Source organism: Mugil cephalus, chromosome 16 (assembly GCF_022458985.1).
Source record: "Mugil cephalus isolate CIBA_MC_2020 chromosome 16, CIBA_Mcephalus_1.1, whole genome shotgun sequence".
In the NCBI taxonomy this organism is placed as follows: Eukaryota; Metazoa; Chordata; class Actinopteri; order Mugiliformes; family Mugilidae; genus Mugil; species Mugil cephalus.
The window spans coordinates 10,932,753-10,958,679 of NC_061785.1; the positions used below are offsets into that span (position 1 = coordinate 10,932,753).

Below are 25,927 nucleotides of genomic sequence, written 5' to 3' on the forward strand. Positions count from 1 at the left end.
ATGCGAATTGTTTAGGTTTTGTTTTCTTTTGCTAAATGAACCACGTGACACAAAACAACGGCGTTTATGAGAATGCAATTTGTTTTATTGATTTTAATACGGAATATTCAAGAAATTCAGTTGCAATTTCCAGTCACGTTTAGATGATGATTGGCTGTGGCATAATACTTTCCTTCCAGCATAATTATTATTATTTTTTTGTAGGACTTTTGTATGCACTTTACATTTCACTTCATGCGATAGTCACTTTCTGCGCAAGATAAACACAAGAAAACGCACTTCATAAAAAAATCTGAACAGGAAACACACAAAAGCTGTAAATAAACAAAGAAATACCAGCTGTATTTATACTCTGGTGCCCTCTGTTGAACTGAGGCAGCGTGTGATGCTGTAAAGCAGTTTCCAACCTGTAGTGGAATTAAAAGTCAAGCGTTTTTAACAACTACTGGGATATTTGCATTTGAAATAATATCATTTACCCTTACTAAGTTTTTTTTTTTTTTTTTTTTTTTTTTTTTCCTAATTTTAAATGAGTAGTGTGTGTGTGTGTAAAACTTTGTGGGGATGTGTCAACAAGACCCGAGAGAACATGAAGTCCTTGCATGTCAGGAGTAACAACATAAAATATGTGCTGCGTTTATCGTTGCTCGTAAACTACACAACAACTTTGTGTCCACTGTTGCACTTGCGTCTGAATAGCCTATATATTTTTTGGCAATGTCTTTGCGACTCGCGCTGTTTTATGATATGAATTATGTATATAGGAGATTATACCTATGTTTGCTATTTTCTTAATCTATAAAATGACCAAATCTGATTTTAGCATAAGTATTTTTGTGTCCCGTATTATATATGTGGACGCTAAATATGAACAGGTTACTGGTCAATTTGCAAAAATATCAAAAACTAATATGTGTTAGTGTGTTAGCAGGGATATAATTATAATAAAAAGGGTGTTTGATGAACGTAAAATGTCGCTTTTATATAAGAGTTTCACGTTTACTGTATTTGTGATGTAGCGTGAAGGCACCGCAAAGTCTCAAGTTCCCATGATGCATTTCTCGACCTCAGTTGGAAGGGAGCCCCTCGCTTCGGAGCGATTTCTGTGCTGTTTTTTTTCGTTTTTAAAGGCATTATAAAAGAATAAACGGATAGCGACTGTATGGATTAACGTGCTTTTAACATGAAGCCGCGGACTTTGTAATAATTTACAGAGGACACGCGGTTGTCTTTGGACCGTAGGGGCAAATTAACCAACCTGTTTCGGTAAGGAAGCTAGCTGACTGTTCTGTATTTATGAAATGCTACATAAATCCACGTAAGTTTTTTATTATTATTTTTATTATTCTCGCTTACATGTGAAGCGTTAACTTAATGCCAAGTCATGCAAAAGCTACTGGAGACATTAAAATGCGTTTAGTCTAAAGTTACATGCTTAAAAAATGTCACAATGTGCAGACAGAAACTGATTGCACTGGCTAATGGGGCTAATATTTATCTGCTACCCACTGTTTTTTTTTGTTAATTACATCTATTTGTGTTCATGGCTTGGCACTACTTGGGGAGGGGGGTGACATTTGAAGCTATCTTATCTGGGTGTGATCGCGTCAGGGAGTCTTGAGTGACATGTCCGGATTTGTTCACATTGCTCTTTATTTTCATTTGGGGAAGTTAGACATGAAGCATTTTGTAGCTACTTCCCTGCAGACAACCTCGTTAATCAGAACCTCACATGACCCAGTGGTCACTCACAGAAACAGCCGCTATGTCACAGAGTCTAGTCTCGTGATGGGGAAATGTAGTCACACACCGGTAACATGGAGACAAGCAGCTCCCTTAACCTCAGCTGTCTTCTGCCGGGGTTTACAGTAAAGGCTTGCCCTACCTGTTCATTCGTCTCCGTTTTGCATATCCCAAAAGAGGAGCTTCGTTTTTGTGTTTCAGTTTGCCATGTGGGAGTAGACCATCCAGGGAAGTGCCATGCTAGCCACACAGACGCCAGATATGCCAGCTGAGGCCAAAAATGTCAACCAGGTAAAAGCACAAACTGTTCTTGTTTCACTTTTACACGTCTTTTGGTGCCTCAGGTGAAGAGAGTTACCTGGTTTTTGTTGCGTGTATAATATATGTATGTGTTTTAAATATACGGTCACTGACTTGCCTACATTTACAGTTTTATTTCAGCAGGATTCAGTTGGATGCTTTTAATGAGGCTGAGGTTAGAGGCAAACACAGCAGCTTAAAACTGCAAAGGAAAAATAACAAGAGCGGAACACGTTCATTAATTAATAATTAGTAGGAAAGAGCACATGCCTGATCATACATCTTCATTCAGCTGAGTCGTATATGGGCACTTTTTCCATCTACTAACCAAGTGGCTATTACAAGACCATGCACAAGCTCCAAATTATGTATGAACAGCATTCATTTTACTTTACGCATGTCCTAAGTTGATGTTTTGTTTTGTTTGTCTTTTGCAAAAAGGCTAGAATGATAAGAGGTTAATAGTTTGGGGAAAAACTGCAGAACATGCTGCTCAGCTGGTGTGACAAGTCGCTTGAAAAACAGCCAAGAACTGTAGATATTTGATGGCTGCAAAAGGTTAAGTTTTGCCAAGTGAAGCAAAAGAAGGGCACTTCAGTGCTCACTGTCAAGAACTCTTGAGGTGTTTTGCTCTGAAGTACCAAAACTTTGGAAGCAAGATAAGATTTGTACATAAAAGATCATAGTTTTATTGACATGCATCAAGATGAACATGATTATTCTATAAAGAGTAACTTACCAGTAGACGTTTTTACTATAATTATCAGGTATGTGAGTTTTTTTCTTGCTTTCTTCAAAGTAACCTCGTCTGGCTTTAACGACAGCATGCAATACAAAAAGGTATTTGTTCCTCAAGGGATATTTCTATGCAGACTCTCAAAAGTCAAAGAGTTAAATTAAATAATGCAAACTGTGATTTGTTTTTATTTTATTTTATTTTTTTTAACTTAAGTTCTGACTCTTGCAAATCTTCCCGACCCTAAAACTAAGCCCTTCTTTTCTTTTGCTGACATGTATTCAGCAATGTTCTGGTAGCATTAATGTGCACCGAAAGGTAAATTTAGGCAAATGATTCATATCAATAAAAGCAAAGTCTGATCATGCACTAAATACATCTCAAAATACATAGAACTCATGCTGGTTTTTAAGAAAGGCATTATATAGATAGATAGATAGATAGATAGATAGATAGATAGATAGATAGATAGATGCTTGTGATGTTTTCATTTTCTCTTCATATTGTCTGACAGTGACTGACATGTGACAGCAGGTAACCAACAGGATGTTATGTTTCATAACTACGCATCTGCTGACCCCGTTTTACTTTTCCCTCATTGCCTTCTTCAAAATGTTGTGTCTTTTATTTCTGTCGGAAAACGTAACATGTTATTTCTTCCATCTTACCAACCGTGTTTTTGTCAGAATCTCATTTACTGATCCCACTCCCCAAAACATGAGGATAATATTTCCTTCTTCCACCCTGTCCTAGATCAAAGAGAGGTTGGCACATTCGCTCAAGGCCTTGCAGAAGCGGTATGTGATGTCAGACACCATGGTCACCAGTGAAGACGGTGACGCCAACCTCCTCTGCTCTGCCCTGGAAGCCATCTTCATACATGGTATCAAGAGCAAGTACATCCGCTCGGAGGCTGGAGGGCGGAACAGGAAAGGAGACAGAGGACCGCTTCCCCAGCCTTTTTTCTGGAGCCTCCTGAAGACTGTAACCCACCGGTGAGTCAGAACTAAGACGCTGTTAATGACAAAAGGTCATTCCAAGAGGGAATTAATCAAGTATAAATGCCGAACACTGACAATTTGAGACTTTTTGATGTTACATAATAATAAATATGAGTCACTATTCTGTGACAAGTTAGCCTTAAGTGTCATAACAGTCTCTGTTTATTCCCCAGTGATGTGATCACAGAGCTGGAGAAGATCAGCTTTGTCGGGACGGACGTTGGCCGCTGCCGAGCATGGCTACGACTGGCCCTCAACCACGGCCTCCTGGAGTGCTACCTCATGTCGCTGTTCCGGGAGGACTCCGAGCTGCACTCTTACTATCAGCCCAGTGCCTTGCTCCTGAACTCAGAGGAGCGTGAGGTTCTGCTCAGCTACCTCCAGGGTCTGGCCTCGCTCACGTTCAGCCTCTCCTACAAGTCAGCCGTCCTCAACGAATGGACCACCACCCCGCTGGCTCTTGCTGGACTCTGCCCCTTGTCCCAACTGGAAACATTCGACCTGTCCATCAATGGCGGAGATCATCCCAACTCCAAGCCCGTATGTAAGGAATTGTGGGATACGGCGTCTCAGTCTTCGGGCTCGTCCGATGCATTGGATGTGCAGAGAGGCTGCCCGGTGTTGCTGAGCAGGGGGTCGGGCGTATTACAAGGAGGCGCGCTTCACTCGTCGAACTTAAGCCTGGACACCACGGGCTCCTCCCAGCTCTCCTCCAGCTTGAGCTCCGATAGCCTTCTGCAGGGGCAGGACCCCCGCAGCCCGACAGCAGATCAGTGGTCTTCGTGTGACCTGGAAGCGCCCATTAATGTCAGCATCAGCATCAAGAGACAGCAGAAAGAGTAGGTGTCATTTTTAGGTGTGTCTTCGATCATGCCAGCACACAAGAGGAAATGAGACTTGACGATTAACACTACTTATCTAAAAAAAATACCAAAACTAACACTTATAGTATCACACTGTTCCCCAAGACACTGTGGTCTACTCCAAAATAATCTTCTCACTAGATCTTCACATGTATATATTAATCGCCATATGTGCAAGTACTCTTGTTTTAGTCAGGTTTGGATAATTCATACTGAAGAATTATTCAGTCTTAACTAGAGATTAGCCAATATAGATTTTTTAAGGCCAACACGGATACCGTTCATCATCTTCTTCTTCTTCTTCTTTTTTTTTTACATCAGCCCTGACCGATGGCAGATGTGTTACTACTGGTTTTTGAAACCAACACTTCTTTTTCTCCCTCTATTTTACATGATAAAAATGACACAATGAGTCTCAAGGCTCAGTTTAACCAAAAACATAAACATTTATTAAAATCAAAGTATATTTAATGCTCTAACGCACACAAAAATAGGAGGCAGAGCACAAGCATTTTCCAGCTTCCGGTTGCATGCACTCTGCTAGTGGGGGAGGGGGAATGTATGGGCTGCACAGGTCCACAATGTGGGTCGATCTCCAACCGCTTATTCTTGCAACTGAAACTGATTGTCGATTTTTAACAACACAAATAGACAATAATACGTCTCTGTGTCTCTGCAGTCAGCTGAGCTATTTCCGGGAGAGTGGAGACTGCAGTCAGGACTCCATGCGTGAAGACTCGTTTGTCTCCAGCACGGGCCCCGATCAGTTCTCGGAGAACGCCGTTTTCAGCGGCTCGGACAGCGAGACGCAGGGTCCTCCCACACCATCCCAAGAGCCCGTGGACCAACCTCCAACTTCTGACCTGTCTGATTCAGAGCCACCGGCAGCGTCTCTTGATCTGTCGTCCTCTGACGAGAACCAAGACGTCCAGTGTCCACCCGTGGTCTGCGATGACGCCTCCTCTGAGATGCACTCGGACACGGACGTGCTTCCGCTAGTCAGCGAGCCTGAGGTGGAGGCGAAAGCTCTGAAGAGCAGCGATTCTGTCCAGGAAATGGACAGCTCAGTGAAGGGCAGCTCTGAATCGTCAGTGCATCAAGGCCCACATCGCTCTGCTAGCGTCCTCAGCAGGAAATACTCCACAGAGTCAGTCTCAGTAAGTCTCAGATAATAGGAAATTGATATCCTAGTCTACCTCCTCCTATCAGCTCATTAAATACAGATAGTACCGCTACATTCAAACTGTCGTAGCCTTCAGTATCAGCCGGTGATACGAATCTGTGATGAGCTACTGATTAAATTTGAGCTGAGCCAGTCGTACGGTTTTCTTTTCACCAGTTCTTTTTCTTTCTTTTTTTTTTAAACGGGCAATGAAGTAACACCAAAGAGCACTTGAGCAACACTTCTACTGTGACTCTCAGGCTCAGTGGTAGCTGATCACGCTGGTCACGCTTGCTTTTTTTTTTGTTGTTGTTGTTTTTTTTTGTCCCAGATAGTTCATGTGGAAATTGTGCATTGCTGTTTGGGTATTCCCACTCAGGAAATGACTACTGGGACATTTGACTCTAAACCCTAGAAACCAGTGTGTGATGGTGGAAAGTCAAGCTCAAGCTTTTTATCCATTCATAGGAAAATGTGACTTCTGGCTGTTTAGCCTGTTCATAGAGGTCCAGAAGAAAATGCTCCTCTGGCAGGATATTGGATACGCCACACTGTAACCCCGTGTCCCGCGTGATTTCCAAACAGCTGCAGGATATGTCATAACATTTTCTCTATATAAAGGGCTTATGCTGCTGTTGCCGAACAACGACCATTCTGTTGAAGTTACTCAAGATAGTTTGTGGTTACGGTCTCTTGACCTTTTATGTGACTGATCCCAAACGATGTGCCCTAATGGGAACCATTGTTGTTTATTTTGCTTTTGCAGCACCCACATTCTTGGATCTCAGACGATGACATATACAGGCCTCATCTGGAGGAGGTGCCAGACAGTGAGGAGTTGCCTCCCTCTGCCGATCCAGAGGAGCTCAAGGACTCTCAGTCGCCTCCCAGCGTCGTCCACCGCAGACAAATAGGTACCTACGCCGTCTTTACTGCTTAAAATAAAAAACAAAACAGGTGTTTACGTGGACCTTAAATTAAATGATCAGTTAAGATAAGTGTTTACATGCTACAAAACGTCAGACTAGAGCTGTTTTGACATGTGTGAAGTGGTTCTGCCTGCTGTGGATTATCAGATCTGCAGGATTTACACCAATCAGGCATAACATTATGACCAGTGACTAATATTGTGTAGGTTTCCCTTGTGCATCCAAAACAGTTGTGACTCATCAGAGAATGGACATGGGTCTTTCTGAGGGTCTCACGTGGTGTGTGGTAACACAGTGTTGTTGGTGGGGGCCTTTGGGTCCTATGGGTTGGGGACAGGGTCCTCTGTGGATCATCCCTCAGATACTTGATCAGTTTGGGATCTAGTGAGGCCAGGGGATGACTGCTGCCATCAAGGAGTGTTATTGCTATGGGGTGTATATTGCTGTCTATTGTTTACCTGACACTGTTCCAGCGCACATAAATGTGTGATGATGATGTTGTCAACACGGTGACGTATGACATGGAGGAATACAATAAGCATAAGCATGTGGCTCTCACAGCTGGAGGTCAGACCCGTGACAGCTGGCAGTCTCAAAGCCAAGGCGGTCGATCCTGGTCAGAAACGAATTCCAGATCCAAAAGTTTCCCAGCAGAACATTGTACTGTCACAAGATGGTCAATGTAATTCACTTCTCCTGTCACTGGTTTTAATGTTGTGGCTGATCGGTGTATAAAAGTAGAACTTTATTATTTACGCAACTTTATTAACACTGAAAATATTCAATAGAAGGTAACCAGGATGTTGCCAGGATGCTGCCCACATCGGTTCATTTTTTCCAACACTTGTTTGCTACCTCCATGTTTCTGTCCATCCTGGAAAATCGTCACATCACCTCATATTTAGCCCATACGGAACAAACATGAGCAGAAAGCATGGATTTATTCCAACCAGGCACACAAAGTGTTCACATGGTTTTTTAGGAGCTAACATTTCCCTATTGAATGGATTATCAAAGGTTTACACCACCCTCTCAATCTTATTATGTTTCTTTTCAACTGGGTCAATTTGAAGTTCAGCATCAACAGCCAAAAGGTTTAGTCCCATAGATTTGCTTTAAAGTTTTGTTATGAATGATCTATTTGTCTATTGAACTTGACTAAACACACCATCCCTACTGTGAAGCATGACGGTGGCAGCATCATGCAGTGGGGATTCACACCCTGGACGGCTTGTAAAGGTAGAAGGCTGGACAGTCTGATTCAGTCAGCCAGATATGTGTGACTGGACTGTGACACACCTCAGACTGAGTTATTCCAGCTGGTCATTTCAGTCAGGTGCCAAATGACAAAACTTCTGCTATTGCGTCACTTCTAAGGCGTGGCCTTAATGGCGCTGAAATACGATAACCGTGCTTTTCTTTCGTGACCTCACCTGAGTGAGAGGTGGAGAAAAAGGAAGTGAAATGCAGAAAGGAGGAAGAGATTTCATTATACTTTTATTAAGGTTTTTATTACGACAGGGAAGTTCCATGGACTATGGACTCTTTGTTGTCCCAGGCAGTACTCCAGAAGAAGCCACAAACTTTATTATTTAACCATTCGTCTAGTTTCACTTCGTCTATTCAGTTTAATGTCACTAAATATTCAATGAAATGTGCATGTTACCTACCGCCATCTCCTGTGGTGTCTCACCGTTTCTTTAAAGCGAGAAAACAAAACTATGATCTCGTAATATTAAACAGGAAGTGTGCTGTTTGTCTGTCAAGGTTGAAGTTAAAACTGATTCTACAGATGGAAGTTAATTGTTTCACCCAATTTAGAAACAATGAAACTATTCTATTATAGTGTAAATAAACCAAAGATTCTTTGGTATAATTTATGAAGTCTTCTTCGTCTCACTTTCCATTTCCTGTGTCTGTTCGTCAGGGCTGTCCAACCCCTTTCGAGGCCTGCTGAAGCTGGGTCACCTGGAACGGAGAGGAGCGGTGGGAATGTGGCGCGACTACTACTGCGAGCTGTCGCCCTTCGAGTTCCGACTCTACGTGAACGCGGAGGAGCGGACGTGTTGCGACAACTGCTCCCTGATGCGATGCGAAGACGCCCGGGTCACGTCGCCCGAGGGCCGCTTCGAGTTGGCTTTTTCTGGGAAGCGGCTTTTCCTCCGAGCGGCCAACCGAGACGAGGCCGAGGACTGGGTGGACCGGATAGTGGAGGCAGTCAACAAATGCCGCCCAGCGTCTCGTGCTGACGATCACTGGGAGGTGTTGCAGTCGTCCAGGGAGAACGGCGTGGATGAACGCACGGCTTCATCCCCTTCCTCCGCCCCCTCCAGCCCCGAGCGAGGCTTACCTTCCTCTGAAGCCAGCACCTGTGTGGCTCCTCCTCCTTCCCCTCAACAGGAACTGAACTGGAGTCGGACTACTGATTTGGAAACGGACGCCATCAAAGAAGCGGTTTTGTACTTTTCCACGGATCCCGAGACTCGGACGTGGACGCCTCTGGTTTTCTCTCTCTCCTTGGAGTCCTTGAAAGGCTTTCAGGTCACAGATGGAAGGAAGTTGCTGCGTCAAAGCCACCCCATTGAGGAAATCCGGGACGTGGTTCCTGACGTGTCCCTGGGAGGACCGGCCTTTTTCAGACTCCTGACGGTCAAGGAGACGCTCCGACTCAGGGCGGAGAACGCAGACGAGGCTCGGTCCTGGAGGGTTTTGATCCGGGAAGCTCTGGACTCCTACCTGGAGAGCGGGGAGGACGGCGTCTCTGAGGAACCGGCGGTGGTGCATTCAGGAGTGAACGGAAATCTCTACAGATTGGTGCAGCACAGACTAAAAGAAGATGGAGTACTTCTTGCTCATCTCTGTACAGTTCCTTCGGAGAAGGGGCTTGACACACAGAACTTCAAATGTGCAGGTAAAACTGAGATATTAAAGGATGCGTTGAAGATTATTCCATATGAACTGTGGGCAGTTTGCTTGATGTAATCCCAAATGTGCTTTTCAGGTTTAGAGCTTTTAGCTTGAAAGGTTTTGTTTGTTCCACTTTTTGTTTACTATAGCTCTGCTCAAAATCATATGAACTTTCATGCGATATTAGTTTTATAACGCGTTTTTCGTTTCTACTTTAGATAACAAAACCTTTCTCTCATCATAAGCAATGGATGTTTTAATTACAGCATCCTCTGTCCATCCTTCCACATTTTTCTGCCCTTTATTTCACCCCTCAATAAAGATCAACAAACTATCTTCCAGGGAGGGCCCGTGACGGCCACACACCCGAGAAACAATAAAAGATTTAGCTGCAAGAATTTAACAGCATCAATCTCATATAATGTTGACAGCCTGTGGTGTTTAACTATGTAGACAAATGTAAAAAATACTAGTAATAATAACATCAAGAAAAACTTTGTTCATTGTTCAGATGTCCTCCTGACTAACATACCTGTTTGTGGGTGGATGCGCATCCAAATCTGAGGCATGTTTATCGTGTCATTCGCAGGCTGTTCTCAGCAGATCGGCCCTTCCCATGGCAGAGCCAGGTTATGTGAGTTCACAGGCCAGTACTACTGTGACTCCTGCCACCACGGGGAGACCTCCATCATCCCCTCGCGCATGGTGCACAACTGGGACCTCACGCAGCGAGAGGTAGGTACAGCCCATCTGGTAATTAAGTCCTGCGTGACGTCAGTCTTGGAAAAGCACCGAGGTCGAACATTACTAGCATGAGCTCCAAATAAACCTTTGGCTGGAAATCATATATTTAAGCTTTCAGCAGACATGACAACTGTAAAAGAATAAAAGAAAGATTTCTTTGGCTCTGCTGCAGCCTTTCAGGGTTTTACAAGTCCGACGTTAAATAGTCCTTTCAATGAAAGATGGATTCATGCCCCGTTCAACTTGCATGTTGCATGGTTAGATCCTGGCTGACTGAACTCAGTGAACTACCTCATGTAAAGTACAGATGGGCAATATGAGCTAAAAATGTTATTCAGAAAAATGTTGCCACTCTGGCGATAACGATAAAAAGTTTTTGACTCAGTCTGCCACCACATTCTGTCTTGAGAGCTCTGAGATGAGCACTTAGCACAGCCAAATAAGCTGCTCAACTACAAGTTTAATTAGTGCTTATCCTGCAGAGTGGACTTACTGAATGCATCTGCAGTTTTTGGCTTCCAGAGTTTTTTAGTTTTTATTTTTATTTTAATTTCCTGGATGATGTGGCTGCTTTCTCCAAACACATTTACTGGCTTTCGTCAAACTTTGGCTTGTGGTTGTACTTCAGGTGGTGGAATAAATTTGTTGTGTTACTTTCCTTAGCCATTATCTCTTTGTTTGCAAACCTTGGATATGGGACAAGTTTGTTCCACATCCACCTCAGGATATCTGAATCAGTTCCACGTTATTGATGAGGAGCCTTGATTAGCCACGAGCTGCTCAGAGATCTCCGTGTCTTCTTCACCGCCTTCCAAAATACTTAGTCATTCTGCTCTGCTCATTAGCCACAGGTGAGCTACGGCTGCGCACCTACGTCACGTTTATCACATTTATTGCAAGGTTGGAAAATTCTCATATTGGGGATTGTTTCTGGCGGTAAATAAAGAAAGGAGCCGGTTATTGTACATCTCTATCTGACGCTCAGTTTGCTGGCTTTTTACTCCCGGTGGCCGTTCGGATCTGCTATAAACACCTTTGACCTCTTATGAGGTTGGACAGCAACATCTTAAGAATCAGCTAGTGAGAGACCCATCACTGTGCCACAGCTTCAGTAACATGATTACATGGTAACTTGGTAAACGTTGTCATGCTCATGAGATTTTCACTTCCCAGGTGTCTAAGAAAGTCCTGCGGTTGCTGGCTCAGATCGAACAGGAGCCTCTGCTGAACCTGGAGCAGCTGAACCCAGAGTTGGTGAAGCACGCAGAGTCCATGACTCAGACCCACAGCCTCCGGGAGAGGCTGCGTCTGGTGGGCGACTACCTGCTCACCTGCCGCAGCGGAGCCCTCAAGACCCTCCAAGCTAGGTTTGTGTGTGATGTTTCTGCATAGTATTTTTTATTGTAACAGGCCCCATTACCCCAAGTGATGTTCCTTAATTCTTTTTATACAACGACCTCTGTGTAACGGGTATTAAATTACAGTTTTGATTTTCTCTCTCTAGAACGGGGCAGCGAACATATTTGTTGGAGTCGAGCAAACTGTACAGTGTCTTGGACTTACGTCAGGTATTCTTCTGGCTCTTTAATCATGATAAGACATTATTGATCCCAAATGGGATATTTAGGTGTGTTAGATTAAGTTAGCAGTTAGATTAAAAAAAAACAAATAGTCGAGCTTAATTTAAAGATCGTAACGAATGGGATTAATATCATGCCATAATTCAAAGCTGTAAAGAAAAATGTTTTGAAAGGTTAAAATATGCTTGTTCACTCCACAAAACTTGTCACTGCAAAAAACGACGGGATCCTAGAGGTTGGTGGCTTTTTGCAAAAGTACAGTCCAGTCACATGTCATGTTTATTAAGTTAAGGCGTAGATTCATAAAACTGACTTGCAACAAAGGGAAACTGGGGCATGTCTGGATCAAAAAGTTGCATATGGGTAACATCTCCTCAAAAGTGAAGCCAAAGCAAGTAGAGCTCCCCCTGGTGACTGTCTGCAGTATAGGTCACAAGCTCCACCCCTCCATGTTAGTGGATGGAACTTTGGCCGAACTAAAACACTAAAATACTCGTCAGATTTTTTTTTCTAAGGAGGTTTTCTGTCATTTCAGATAGTTAATATAATGCTGAAGCATGTTCAAGTGTCATTTTTTTTTATAAGTTTCGTTTTAGTTAGTTATTTGACGCTATAGATCCCTGCATGGCCTATGTCACTGTGACGTCACAATTTTAGCTGGAGGCAAAACAGAGGGAAGCTAATTTAGCTTCAGGCTTTTAAAACAGTTTTGTTTTTTTTGTTTGAAAAGTTTTGAATGATAGCATGCCAATATTAACCTCGATAGACCAAAACTTACTGTGTGGCTTACTTTGAAAAGTCTTAATATGTTGTTGTTGTTTTTTTCTAGATAGCTGAGGGGCAATACACCAACTACCTTCTCTCATTGGTGACCCACGCCTCCAACCACGTGTTCCGCTGCGACCTATGCACGCAGCGTGGCTTCATTTGTCAGATGTGCCACTCGGGCGACATCATCTTCCCCTTCCAGTTCGACAGCACTACCAGGTACTATATATCCTGTGATCCTCAGGATATATCATGAGATCTATCTCCTCTCTCCTCCCCACGCTTGATTCCAACAAATCTCTCAGTATGTTTACATTCACCTACTGGACAACTGAAGTTCATGTGAACGTGTTACTCCAATTCTACTCCTTGTCCGATTAAGACCTAGATAATGTGATTGGAAATCGGTTTTCCTCCGCATGTATACACCTTAAACAGAGTTAAACTAGACAACGCATATGTGCATGCTCCACAACTGCTGCACTAGCGTATGACCCAAGAACAACAACATCCAAGAAACCACTGAAAAGACACTTATCGCCACCTAGTGTAGAGTAGGAGGATATGTTCCTGTCAGTTATTTGATTTTCTCCTTTGCATGTAAACTGGGATGAGGACATTTAGAAAGTCAAATTTAGAGCATAGCTCGTTTAAGCTGTGCATGTAAACACACTGATTCCTTCAAAGTGTCAAAGAATTATGTCTCCGTCATTTTCAGTATTTATTTATAGCTTCTTACTTAAATAAAAGGTGTATTTAAGGAGTGTTTTTTATTTCATTTTTTTTTTAGTTTAATTAATATTAAATCAACATATTTGTTGGCATTTAAATCACGTCACTACAAAATCAGCCTCTTCTTGTTAGTTGTGTTTGAAGAAACCCAGAGATTTGTCTATACATTGACTTCTATGCACGTTTTAATGTTTATTTTTGCCTCTGATTTAGGTGTAAAGATTGTAAAGCTGTGTTTCACCTGGCCTGCAAGGCCGCCAAGAGCTCCTGTCCACGCTGCGAGCGCATGAAGAAATACCTGGAGAGGGACCTGCAGGAGGCTTGACGACCACCGGACGGGAGAGAAAAGTATAAAAAGTAAACAATTTACAATGTAAATTTTACATGAAGGAACCTCAAGTGCAATTATAGATTCACCTGCCCTGTAAAACAAAGAGGAAGTCGGGAGAGTAGCAGTGCTACAGTAGCTGAGACCCCCAGAGGTTGATAGAATGACGCAACGCAGCCAACTTTAATACCTCTGTGACTTCCAGTTCAACCACGGCATCAAAAGAAGGGCAGGACGACGCTGAAGGTTGCTGCACACTTTATTTTTATTTTTTTATTTCTCATCATTGGTTTTTACTTCAAATAACCACCGCGTTTACATAATATGCTCCACAGTACGTTCAGCTTGTCGCCTTTTGACAAACGTGAGCTCTGTACAATGCAAAACAATGAAGAGCAGCACTTGAAACACTCTCTATAACAGACTTTAATCGTGCCTTGTTTTTAATTTAAGCTTTACACTATTTTCTCTTTACTGCCGCATTACATTTTCATAACTGTAAAATGGACGTACGTGCTAATTCAAAGACTTTGGGGAATGTTTCTCTCTGCACATTAACTTTTTTTCCTTTTTCTAAAACAATAAAGTCTTCACGCCGGCATTAAAATGTGTGATTTAGAAGGAAGGTTCAGAGAAGAGTTATTAATTAAGCTGCTCATGTGGTGAAATAAAAATAAATGCGTGGCAGAAAAATAAGATGTAAATGAAGATTTGTGGTGGAGGGTAAATACTGAATTTCTCTGCAAAGTCAAAACATATATTGCATATTTGCACTTATTTAGCAACGACTGTTAAAGAGATATTTCAGCTGCGGCTGTAATGTCCTCTAAAGAAATTACCCCAAAAAGAACAAGAGGTTCTGACATTTTATCTCCTCCAACAACTGAGACAGACAAAAAAAATAATTAGAAATCTCCTCATCTGGTTCATTTCTTAATGTATGCAGAACATATCATATGCAGAATACTGTTATTCCTGTTGGTATTTATTTCTTCCCATTATGTATGATGTATAAATGGCCATATTGAAATAAATGTCCCTGTGATACTGTCTGCTCTCTTTTATTTAAGACATTGTTGAATTGAAATCACTCTTATGAGTATGTAAATAAATATCTACATGGACACTGAATATAGTTATCTCATCAGCCACAACATTATGACCACTGACAGGAGGAGTAAACAACATTAACCACCTTGTGTCAATACAATGTTCTTCTGGGTAAACCTTTGGACCTTTCATTCGTGTGGATGTTACCTTGACTTGTAACGCCCAGCCCATAGCAATGACACTCCTTGATGACAGCGGCCATTCCCAGCAGGATGCAGCCTGCAGAAACAGTCACGCATACAAAAATGGTTAAGGAGCAACTCAAAAAAACAACACTAGATCCCAAACTGAGTATATGTGGGATGCACTGGAGCAAGCTTGATCCACAGAGGTCGCTCCCCTCAACCCCACTAACAGCATCCTGTTAGACGACCATGTCTATCCTCTGATGAGTCACCGCTGTTTTGGAGGCACAGGGCGACTTAATTCGAGGAAACTTAATTGTTATTCCAACAACATAATGCTACATGATGTGGAATGAAATTAAGCACTGAGGCCCACAGCGTGTTCAGCCAACACAGCATTTAAACAACAATATAAGGTACAAAGTGGTATAAAGCAGAAACAGTATTTGCATTAAATAACAGTAATAAACAATATTTCTTTTTAAATGTGTGTGTTTTAAAGGAGGCTGTTGGAGTTTAACATGTCCAATTGCTTGCGGGTAGAAGCTGACACTGAGTCTGGTGGTTCTGCTCCTGGTGCGCCTCCACCTCCAGCCTGAGGGGAGGGGGCCAACTGTGTGTGTGCAGGATGGGTGGGGTCCTTCGTGATGCTGGAGGCCTTTTTTTTCCTGCATCTGGTTGTGCAAACGTCTGTGGCGGTGGGTGGACTGACTCTCACAATCCTCTGTCCAGCTCTGCCCTTCTTCTCTGAGCCGCTGATGCTCCGCGCGAGGTTGTCAGCATCTCCTGTCAGTATTAGGCAGGTGGTCATAATGTTATGCCTGATCAGATATATGTGTTTACAGGCCACAAAACATCAGTCACAACAGAAGATCTTTTAGACAAAGTGGTTCTGCTGCCGTGTAGCTCTGAATCTGGCAGAAATCTAACAGGATTGACTCAACAGAAGAAGATGTCCTAGATGGTTTTAACCTCATTACCCACATCAGTTCCTGCTTTCAAACGCATCATTGAATTACTGGTTGTTTTGCATTTTTTTTTTCTGTCGTGCTGTTCACCCCACGTGGGGTAAACATGCTCAGAAATAATGGATTTACTCCAACCAGAGAGAAACCATTTGCTACGGGACAAATACATAAGTGATGCAATTAAGCTCAATTGACATTTTTAGGTTCACAACAAGCCTGCGTCTGAAGAGGACTGGTTTCTTACAGGAAACACTTAATTTATCAAACTCAGGCTGCTACATGTTAGATTTTAAGAAGAGAGAATTAAGATATTATGCCGACTGTCAGGACATACTGTATCTTCTGTGTGGAAGTCAGTGTAGAGCTGATTAAGATGCAAATATGTGTGTTTATTTGACACAGCTAACGAGGAGGATCATTGCTAATGACTTTAGTGCGGCATGATTCAAACTTCACAACAATTAACCGAGCCAATTAAAGCAAAATAAATAAATAAATATCCTTAAATACACTTTCTTCTTTAAATTTAAATTAAGGTAGGGGGAATGACGACTTATCATTAGGTGGTTTATTAATGAAATGTGAAATTTTCAAATTTCAAAAATGTGAAAAATGCCCGCGGTTGAAAGTTTTTTTTTTTAATAAGACACCGACACAGCTGCAGCTAATTGCGCATGCTCAGTACCTGTCTCGCCTGAACGAATTCCTCCATCGTTTATGTAATTGGCTTCACCTGTCTAAATTTAACTCGCCTGTTACTAAGAAGCAAACGTGACTAACGTAAGATTAAGGTTATTTATATATATTTTTTTCTACATGTAAGCGTTGAATTAGGAAGTAAACAACTTAGAAATGCTAATAAATGCGACTTTAAACTCTTTAATGAGATGCTTTTCCTCCCACCCGCCTCAGAGGTGAACTTGCATAAAGGGATCATGGGGATGGGAGGAGTAACCCAGGGACGGCGAGCCTGAAAAACACGTTCCGCAGACTCTGCAATCCACTCGGCTTTCCTCTCTCAGCCGGAGCGTCAGGGTCGGTTCCTCTGTTTGTGTTCAGCCTCCTGTCTTCTGCTCTCCTCCCCATCCCTCTCCTCCCCTCTTGAAAACAATTTTTTTTCCCTTTTCTTTTTACTTCTTCGAAGTAGTTTTTATTTGAGCGGCGCGGCGCCTGCTCGACGAGGCGGAGGAGCAGAGCGCGGGTCTGGGATGGATGCTGCGCAGAGAGACGCCCCGGTGAGCCGGCTGGAGAGGAGCAGCCACACGGCGTTTATTGACAACAACACGCTGTATGTGTGGGGAGGTTACCAGGTGAGACGTCTTACCTGTGGAAGTCACGGGGGATGAGCAAGCCCTTTCAAGTGTCTGTCTGTTTGTTTGGCCTGTTTTGGATCTCTAGGCAGAGATCACTTCCTGGAATAAACTTAAAGCCAGCTAAATGTGTTCAGTGATATACATACCACGTTGCATTATATGTTATGACCTTTCCAGTTCATGTTTTTTTTTTTTTTGTTTTTTTTTTTAATAATTTGCCTTCTCTAATTGATACAAAGACGTAATGCTGAAAAGAATTCAAATCCACCACCATCTGGAGCCTTAAAATTAATCTAAAAATAATCTTTCTAACCTTTCAGGGCAGATTTATTTAAATTGGCATCCACGTTTTAACCTGTTTATCTTGACAACAACTCGAGGAACCTTCTAGAAAACCTAAACTGCGGGAACATGTTTTAACAAGAAACTATTTACTTTGTCTCATATCCTGTTGCATCCAGATTGTTGCTATGGGCGTTGTATCCATCTACAATTCGCATGTTCTACACAAACTATGAATGGAAGCCAGGATTTTGACACATCACTTAATTTGAGCACAAACTGTGCATATCAGCAGCCCAAATTGATTTATTTTTTTTTACATGGGACTTAATCTTGTCTCCTCACTTGCAGGTAGTTGCTGGGGAGGACGTCATACTGCCGAGTGCAGAGATATGGCTGTGTGATTTGGACAGCGGGGCGTGGTAAGATTATCAGCTGGCATGTGTCGCCTTGACATTTAAGCTATGGGATGTAAAACCAGAGCGTGTTTTGATAAAAGTTTTTTTTTTTTTTTTTTTTTAAATGGAACAAAGATAAAGTGAACTTGATTTCCAATAAAACAAAAGACAACGGCCGAATGGGGAGTTTGTTTCAGAAAAACCAACATGTTTCTTGAGATTTAAAGCTGCGTCTGTCACTTTTGTGCGACAGGGAGAGGAGGAAGATCACAGGAGACGTCCCTCCAGACTTATCGGGCTTCTGTGGCGCTAACATTAACAGCACGCTCTACGTCTTTGGAGGATGTGACCCCAGCGGGTACAACAACCAGGTGAGAGGTCGAGTAGGTAGGGCCTTGATGTGCCAAGTCACAGATGAACATCTGGAACATAAAACCTAAACAAACTTTGTCTTGGCCTCAAATCATAGTTAATGACGTTGGGAAGTGGTCAAAGAAGCAGTAACAGTGTGGAAAGAAAACAATCTGAAGTGTGGTTGTGGTAAATGGTTTATCCTGTAGGGGCAGTAATACAACATATAGCATCAAAGCTGCCAAAAATCGTAAAAGATGAGTAGAAATTAATGAATCAAAGGGTCTTTTGAACATCAAGTTTGTCGTCAAGTCCCATATCTTTAATGTAAAGTGAGCATCTGTGATGTTCTGAACTAAAAACCTACTTTTCTAAGTCACATTTAAGACGAGCAAGAAAATCAGATAATTGTTATTTACGCTCTTAATCGCTATTAAATATTTTCATCTCTTTCCAGTCCTACTGCCAACACCAAACAGCATTTCCCAGTTTTGGTCTTTGGAATTTAAGAATGTAGCCTCTGGTTACATCATGCTAAATTTCAAACCGGTTTTGCGAGTTTTTACAAAGACGATGCTAAAACGACAACAGCTTGACTTGTGTTTTTTGTTTTTTGTTTTGTTTTTTGTTTTGTTTTTTGTTTTTGTTTTCTTGGAGATGTTTTGCTGCTCATCCAAGCGTTCAGGTTATGTATTCAGTTTCAGAAAACCAAAGAGGCCACTTGAATGAGTTTTCTTCTAGGAACAACAAGGCAAGAAAAAGCGAACAAGTCTAGTTCCCCAGATGCCTTTGGTTTTTAGTTGTACCATAACCGGCATGACAGGATCTTCAGATCATCCGATGCCATGCTCGGAAACCATCGCTGTGGTGGTTGTGCCACATTTTGATTTAAATGTTCCCATAAGCCCTTGCCATGTTTCATTCTTTAGAAAATGTTGTCGTTGTAGGAGGCTAAACTAAACTGGTGAGCACAGCAAATAATCCACTAGATAAACATCAGCATTGTTGTTGAAGATGTAAACTGCCTAAATACCTCGTCACACTGTCGCTAGCACGGCTGTAAGCATGAAGCATTGTCAACTCTTCAGTCTTTTCAGGAGAGGCTGTTCAGCTTTTTACTTCCACAACCAGTTCACGCTGTGGCGGCTACGCTGGCATTGTTCTGTAATTACAGGACTGAAATGCTAGGCCTCTGATTTTCAGCAGTGTGGCGTTACACTCTTGAGTTCGCACAATGACGAGTGGGACCGAGCAGAAGTTATCGAATGTGGACCAACGGTCACTTTTACTGAATCCACTGCAACATAGAAGTAGATGGCTTAGTGGAGGAGCATGTTGCACAGAAAGCTTTCTCTTTTAATTTAAACCTTTTAGCTTTGATAATTAGATGATTTTTCTCCTCAACGGTGGTTTGAGTTTTTGTAAGATGCTGGAAATCCTTAGAAAACAGCTGGGAATTGGTAAAAGATGTTTTAAGCTTCACTTCTGACTCGAGTATGATAATGAATATACTCGTTTCAGATGTAGCACCCTTAATCTTTTATGTTCTCAAACAATGACAAAGGCTCATCTCTCATCTCTCTGATAGATGTGAACTGGGACTAATATTAAGTTTCACTCAGTCTGACCTGATTTTTGTTCTTCTTTCATCAATGAGAACTATTATCTGACAACTTGTTGTAACTTGATTTTTGGTGAAAGGGATGAAGTAACCCTGCTGCAGTACGTGTGCATAAAAGCTTGTTCTGGTGTTTTTATTTCGTCTTCATACCGCAATGAGTCTGCACATCACGGTTTACAAAAGACGTGATCTGTACGTGACGTTTTGATGAAGACTGTTTCCAACTGTTTGTTCAGCCTTGTTATTCCAAGCCCAGAGTGTGTCATTCATAAATGCTCATACCAGACACTGTGGACACTGGAGATTATCAGGCTGGATTGTCTCCTCTGATAGCTCCCTTTTGAAACGGGCAAAAGTATTCAAAGAATTACTTCAAACGTGAAGGGCGCATGAGAAATGTGTTTGCCATCCAGTTAACGCTTGAAATACAGAGATGACTGTTTTTTTTTTTTTAATAAACCCGGCTGCTTTCTAGATGTTCAGCGTTGACCTCTCGACACAGTGCTGCTCATGGGTCAGGTTGACGGACACCAAAGGAACGACGCCATCGCCACGCAACAAACACTCCTGCTGGGTCCACAAAGACAGGTCAGTTCTGTCAATGCAAAAAAAAAAATAAACAAATCTGATCGTGGGAACTTTTGTTACCAACCTAATCAATGTGAATATGTCTATGCAGATTAATCTACTTCGGTGGATATGGGTGCAAGACCATAGGGGAGGTACAAAACACGTCGTCGAGCTTCGTTGTGGAGGAGATGTCCTGGGTAAACGATGACTTGGCCCAAAAGTGGCTTGTGTAATAAATAGCGGTTTAAATTTAGCACGTATCGAGTGGCGTTCTGATGTTTTTGCATTGTTCCTTTTTTAAGTCGACAATAGGAAACACTTTATTTCGGTGCTGGGGATGGAACAATGAGGTCAATGTGTTTGACACACACTCTGCTACGTGGAGCCTGCCGGAGACTCGAGTGAGTAGATGGTTTGTTATATTTGCTTTGTTTTGTTAGCTTTAAGATAACAACTGTATGAGCCTACAGTCATGCTAGCAGCTATGTGGCTGTATCTTGTCCACTGTCTGTACATAAAGATGGAACTTTTAAAAACTTAACACAGAGCAGCTTTGATGCTCAGTAAGGTGACTTTGGCTGTCGCCATCTTGGCTTTGCCCAACTCCATCCAGCTTCTGGCTAATTGAGATATTTTCGAACAACCAGGTACATGATACAGAGACGGTTGGCAAATGGCCACTTCCTTAACCTCCTGAGATCCCACGTCCACATATGGGGACATTAAGTTTTAGGTTTTATTGCAACTTATTCTGCTTCATTTAAACCCGTTGACATTAGTGGATGCCTTACTCTGCCGTCTATGGTAGCAAAGGTTAAAAGTTATTAATTTTATTTTCTAGTTTGATATGACGTACAAAATTAACACATTTTATCAGTAGCAACGAGCTACAATGTTGCTAATTAGCAAGTAGTCGTTTGAGGACATTGGGACTTCATTGTTCACAATTCTGTCTCTGCACAGCCATGTTCAGTTATTAAAATAAACCGTTACATTACATTTTGCCACACATTGTGTGACTTTATTTTTCAAAGATGATGCTTAGTTTTTATACTTAGGTCCTACTAATCCCAAATACATTGGAGAAATTGAAACTGCAGACCAAACAAAAGCTCTGGTCTTAGGAGGTTAATTATGAGTAGATTTAATTTAAATCACCCTTTTGTAAACTTGTCATGCTTGGACAGACTCAATTCATCCTCAAGGAACATATTGGCTTTAGAGATCAAAGCAGTTTTGTACCAGACTGTAAAAGTTTATTTCTACCATGAAGTCGGACATTTTAACATGGAGGTTTACGGAGCTTGAATGTTGCTGCATATTTTGTTTCTGATGGCTGCTGCTTTATTTACATGTAGTATAAGCTACACGCTAAAATGATAATGCTAATCCACATTAGACAGGTATCATGTTTACTATGCTCAACATCTCGGTTTCTCACATTAGCATTCTGGTATGTTATTGGCTTTGCGGGTATTTTATTTTAAAGAAAATTTTCTCTATAAAGAAGTAAGTTTTAAATTTAAATATGATAATTTATAGATGATATGCATGTTTTGTCCAGGGTCCTGCTCCGTCCCCTAGAGGTTGCCATGCTAGTGCCCTGCTGGGAAACAAAGGTTACATCACTGGCGGTGCTGTGAGTACACTTAACTTTGCTGAGCAGCTTAACTTGGGCTCATGGTTATAAACAGCCAAAAGTATGTGAACACATTTCTAAACATTTTGGGGCTGCTTTTCATTGTTTTACTCAGACCTCAAAGAGAAATCTTAATGCTTCAGCAAACTGATATTTTAGACAATACTTCAAGCTTTGGTAACAGTTTGGGGAAAGCCCTTTCCTGTTTCAACATCCCTTTCCTGTTGTGACGTGACTCGGCCTCAAAGCTCAAAGCCAGATCCTGTAGAAAAATGGGTTTGAGTTTGGGGAACATAGCTGTGAACCCAACACTATTTAACACCTTCACCGGGGATGAACTGGAGCCTGTATCGGTGTTGGGCTTGTTCTCCGCTTTGTAAAGAGCTGCGTAACAAATGTCTATGCTGTAATGACACAAGCCTTCATAAGGATGGTGTTTTCCTAAAAATAACTGTTTACAGGAAACGGCAGAGTTGGACATTTTCTGCTTGGACCTGGAGACTTGGACCTGGACTCAATTGTAAGACATTCTTGCACACATACAATACTTATTTTATTTTTTTTTTTTTAAATGCTTATTTTTTAATAACTTTGGTTTTCACTGATTAATCAACGTTGTGTTTTACTCAGTGACATCTCCCCTTCATGTGCACCTCTGGGCCGCTCCATGCACACCATGACGCCCATATCGGATCACACACTGTTCGTATATGGAGGTCTGAGCACTGATGGGAACACACTCAGTAAGTTACAGCCAATAGAAAAAGATTTGATTGATGATATGAAACAAAAAGACCCAGAATTCACATTTAAATGTCTATTTATGGAGGTCGTAAAATGAAGCTTCTTTTTCTGGTCTGTGGGATTAATGTAATGTGATAGTGGAAGTGCAAAAGAATATGTTTAAATGTAAAAGTTATGCAAGTTTTGGAAATCTTAAGAAATAGGTTTAATATAAAGCCACGACATTTGAGAGGCTTAAGTTATTCAAAACTTATCCACTTCAGGGAAAAAAAACTCTATAATATTATTAATTCTATTAATACTCCTAATATTTATTTGTCAAGGTAAATAAATACTTTCATTTTTTATTTTAAGATGATGCCTGGCGGTTTAACACACAAAAGAGAGAGTGGACGAAGGTGACGCATCCACACCAAGACAAGCCCAGGTTACTAATTTTATTTTTTTATTTTAGTGTTTCAAATGTTGCAAACTAACTTTTTTTTTTTTTTTTTTCTTTCTTGTCTAGAAGGAGAGATTTAATCTTTACCTGTCTTTTCATATTAAACCTGACTGGTAAATATATCTCTTTTTAAAAACATGTTTCTATTCATTCCTCAGGGTGTCTCACACGGCGTGCCTGGGAAGTAACAGCGACGTCGTTGTGTATGGGGGCAGCAGCAAGGTCTGCATCCTCATGGACTCGGTATGTGGCAAAGGCTGTCGAGGTTTTATTAAGTTACACAGTGAGGTCTTGGCGTGTAAATGTTGTGCAGTATAATCTTATCCCCTTGCAGACATCTGAAAAAGACTGAACCAATTATAGCTCAGCGATTAAGTAACCGTTACATAAACAAAGCTTAAGTGGTTTAAGGACTCAGTACAGTACACCTGCACTATGTGGCAATGAGCACTTAATGCATGTGCATTGACCCTTACAGTTTCAGTTTACAGTTTCAGAGTGTCAGACAGGAATGTGGAGTCCACGGCGATGCCAGAGCCTCTGTGAGGTGTAGCAGTAAATGCTAAGTTACTGAAGATGCCTTAGCTTAGCATGCTAACTTATAGACTAGCTGAGTGGTGAAGATATGGTCAGTGTTGATCTCTTGATGGTCATAAGACTGGGGCACACCACACAGACTGAAACTCCTGGTAATGAAGGCCAACTGGGATGTCACTAGCTGCTAATGTTGCTAATCCAACAGCTAGCTGCAATATGTACCTTCCGCATTTGTGTCAAAGGAACTAGAACTTGATAACAGGAGGGGACGATAGTCTATTAAGTTGAAACTGAAAAAGATGCGGTTGTCTGGGAGGCTAATCTCAACAATAAGAACATCTAGAATGAATAAAGTAGAACATGATTTGAATGTTGAGATTGGAAGAAAATGGAGAAATTGGAACTCTTGTGGTGTTAAAGTATGTCACAGCAGTTGTGCACTGGTTCAGAAAACTGAACATAGATCTCTCCAACACATTCTGCTGCCACTATGTTATGCTAATGGAGTGTCATTTCACCCCAAATCTTAAATATCGTGCTTGAGTTTCTATACTGATTTCAGACATTATTGCCTGGTCTGGCTTAAAACAAAGACAGTAATGTGTTCTTTTTACAAGCACCAAAGACTGAAAACTACAGTGTATATTTATTAGTGTTGTGTGATCCTTGTGCCCAGGTGGCTGTTCTGAGGGCTCCGTCACCGTATCACTGCAGGGACGTGTTCATGTTCCAAACCCAGCCGTACTCCCTCTTCAGGTACGCCCGACTCTGCACGTCCGAACAGCGCAGGATAATGAGTACTCTGAGATTTGTGAGACAATGTGGCTCTTGTTGCATCCGTTCTTTCTGGTTGATCACGTTTCTTGTCGCAGCGCCACACAGAGTACAGTGGCGGCATGTTGATGTCAATTCACACGTGATTAAGCAGTTTTAACAAAGTCCACAGAGTCCCTTTTTTACACACACTGAGCAATTTATGTTCTCGCTCTGAGCTGCACGGCTCCCTGTTGCACCCAGTTCACATACAACTGAGGTGTTAAGATAATGAGCTTTACCTTGTTGCATGTGTGGTGGCACTGTGGACCCTGTGGAGTGTTGACGTGACAGGCTAATACTATTAATATGGACTTTAACAACATATGCAATGAAACTTTTGCAGTCAAGATTACATTTAGCTTTCAGAAAATTAAATAACAAACAGCAACATTGCCAATAGTTGTTTTTGTTTCAATTTTACATAAAATTATCCTCAATTATTGGTTTTAATCTTAGCCACTGAAGGTGCTGAGACTTTCAGTCTCTTTGTGTGTCTTATAGTCCAAAAGCTTAAAATACCCTGGTCAGTGTGTGCAAATTTTATTGAGGCAGCCACAGAAATGTTGGAAATGAGCTGGATTATACTTGAAAGAATTAAATCGCAAATCGGAGTTCAAGGATCTAAAACTGGATCTTAATTAAATGAGAACATGCAAAATTTTACATGGCAAAACCCAAGCAGTCATTGAACCATGGCTATAGTTCATGTATTTATGGAGATGTTGTGCAAGAGAATGAACTGTATGTTCTTCTTCTTTTCCTCTCCAGATTGTGTGAAGATTTTATAGGAGGAAACCCAGGGCTGTTCAGGAAGCGGCTCGACTGGCTGCCATCGAAGCTGCACAGCAAAATTGACAAGAGGGTGGCCTTTTTCTCCACGATGAAGCCTTGTGTGCCAGTCTAAAGATGACTTTTTTTTAAAAAAAACAAAAACAAAACTGAGCCAGTAATGCATTGTCTGTGTTTATAATGACTAATATATTGCTAAAGTTTCATTGTTTTAACTTAAACATTTGTAAATAAAGTCTTTGTCTTTTAAAAAAAAAAAAAACACACACATTTTACTTTAGTGATTTGATGTGCAATCTGTTTTTCTTTTCTTGAATAAAGGTACATATGTTGCATATTAATAGTTGGTGTCTATCATTTCCACACGAGGGAGCTGCAGAAGCAAAATATCTTCAAAATTTAACACAAATGTTCTGCTTTTAAATTTCC

The 25,927-nt window shown here is 41.5% G+C and overlaps 2 protein-coding genes across 5 annotated transcripts; both read left to right on the forward strand.

The window, feature by feature from the left end:
• Window positions 1-1,057: 1,057 nt before the first annotated feature.
• Window positions 1,058-14,843, forward strand: plekhm1 (pleckstrin homology domain containing, family M (with RUN domain) member 1). Of its 3 annotated transcripts, none has more exons than XM_047609579.1 (12): window positions 1,058-1,318; window positions 1,945-2,034; window positions 3,533-3,774; window positions 3,954-4,619; window positions 5,323-5,800; window positions 6,572-6,719; window positions 8,662-9,645; window positions 10,231-10,376; window positions 11,559-11,752; window positions 11,890-11,953; window positions 12,795-12,952; window positions 13,679-14,843. In XM_047609579.1, the coding sequence occupies exons 2-12, from the start codon at window positions 1,981-1,983 to the stop codon at window positions 13,788-13,790; spliced, it is 3,246 nt and encodes a 1,081-aa protein (XP_047465535.1). In that variant the 5' UTR covers window positions 1,058-1,318; window positions 1,945-1,980; the 3' UTR covers window positions 13,791-14,843. The 3 variants fall into 3 exon arrangements, with proteins under 3 accessions (XP_047465535.1, XP_047465534.1, XP_047465536.1); XM_047609578.1 differs by having other exon boundaries at window positions 1,058-1,266; XM_047609580.1 differs by lacking the exon at window positions 1,058-1,318 and having other exon boundaries at window positions 1,340-2,034.
• A 2,031-nt stretch (window positions 14,844-16,874) lies between these two features.
• On the forward strand, window positions 16,875-25,833 carry LOC125022271 (kelch domain-containing protein 1-like). 2 transcript variants are annotated; one of them, XM_047608780.1, is made up of 14 exons: window positions 16,875-17,031; window positions 17,144-17,306; window positions 17,943-18,013; window positions 18,243-18,360; window positions 20,437-20,549; window positions 20,641-20,728; window positions 20,834-20,932; window positions 22,096-22,170; window positions 22,632-22,690; window positions 22,801-22,913; window positions 23,269-23,341; window positions 23,515-23,599; window positions 24,570-24,649; window positions 25,478-25,833. In XM_047608780.1, exons 2-14 carry the CDS (start codon window positions 17,205-17,207, stop codon window positions 25,611-25,613), a joined length of 1,212 nt encoding a protein of 403 aa, XP_047464736.1. In that variant the 5' UTR covers window positions 16,875-17,031; window positions 17,144-17,204; the 3' UTR covers window positions 25,614-25,833. The 2 variants fall into 2 exon arrangements, with proteins under 2 accessions (XP_047464736.1, XP_047464737.1); XM_047608781.1 differs by having other exon boundaries at window positions 16,890-17,031; window positions 17,141-17,306.
• Window positions 25,834-25,927: the final 94 nt, after the last annotated feature.

Bases quoted from the DNA above. Each gene is read 5' to 3' on its own strand.
- plekhm1 (XM_047609579.1), top strand. From the start codon at position 1,981: ATGCTAGCCACACAGACGCCAGATATGCCAGCTGAGGCCAAAAATGTC. The intron at 2,035-3,532 runs GTAAAAGCACAA...ACCCTGTCCTAG, and splicing joins AGGCCAAAAATGTCAACCAG to ATCAAAGAGAGGTTGGCACA. The intron at 11,954-12,794 runs GTATTCTTCTGG...GTTTTTTTCTAG, and splicing joins GTGTCTTGGACTTACGTCAG to ATAGCTGAGGGGCAATACAC.
- LOC125022271 (XM_047608780.1), top strand. From the start codon at position 17,205: ATGGATGCTGCGCAGAGAGACGCCCCGGTGAGCCGGCTGGAGAGGAGC. The intron at 20,933-22,095 runs GTGAGTAGATGG...TGTTTTGTCCAG, and splicing joins GGAGCCTGCCGGAGACTCGA to GGTCCTGCTCCGTCCCCTAG. The intron at 22,691-22,800 runs GTAAGACATTCT...TGTTTTACTCAG, and splicing joins ACTTGGACCTGGACTCAATT to TGACATCTCCCCTTCATGTG.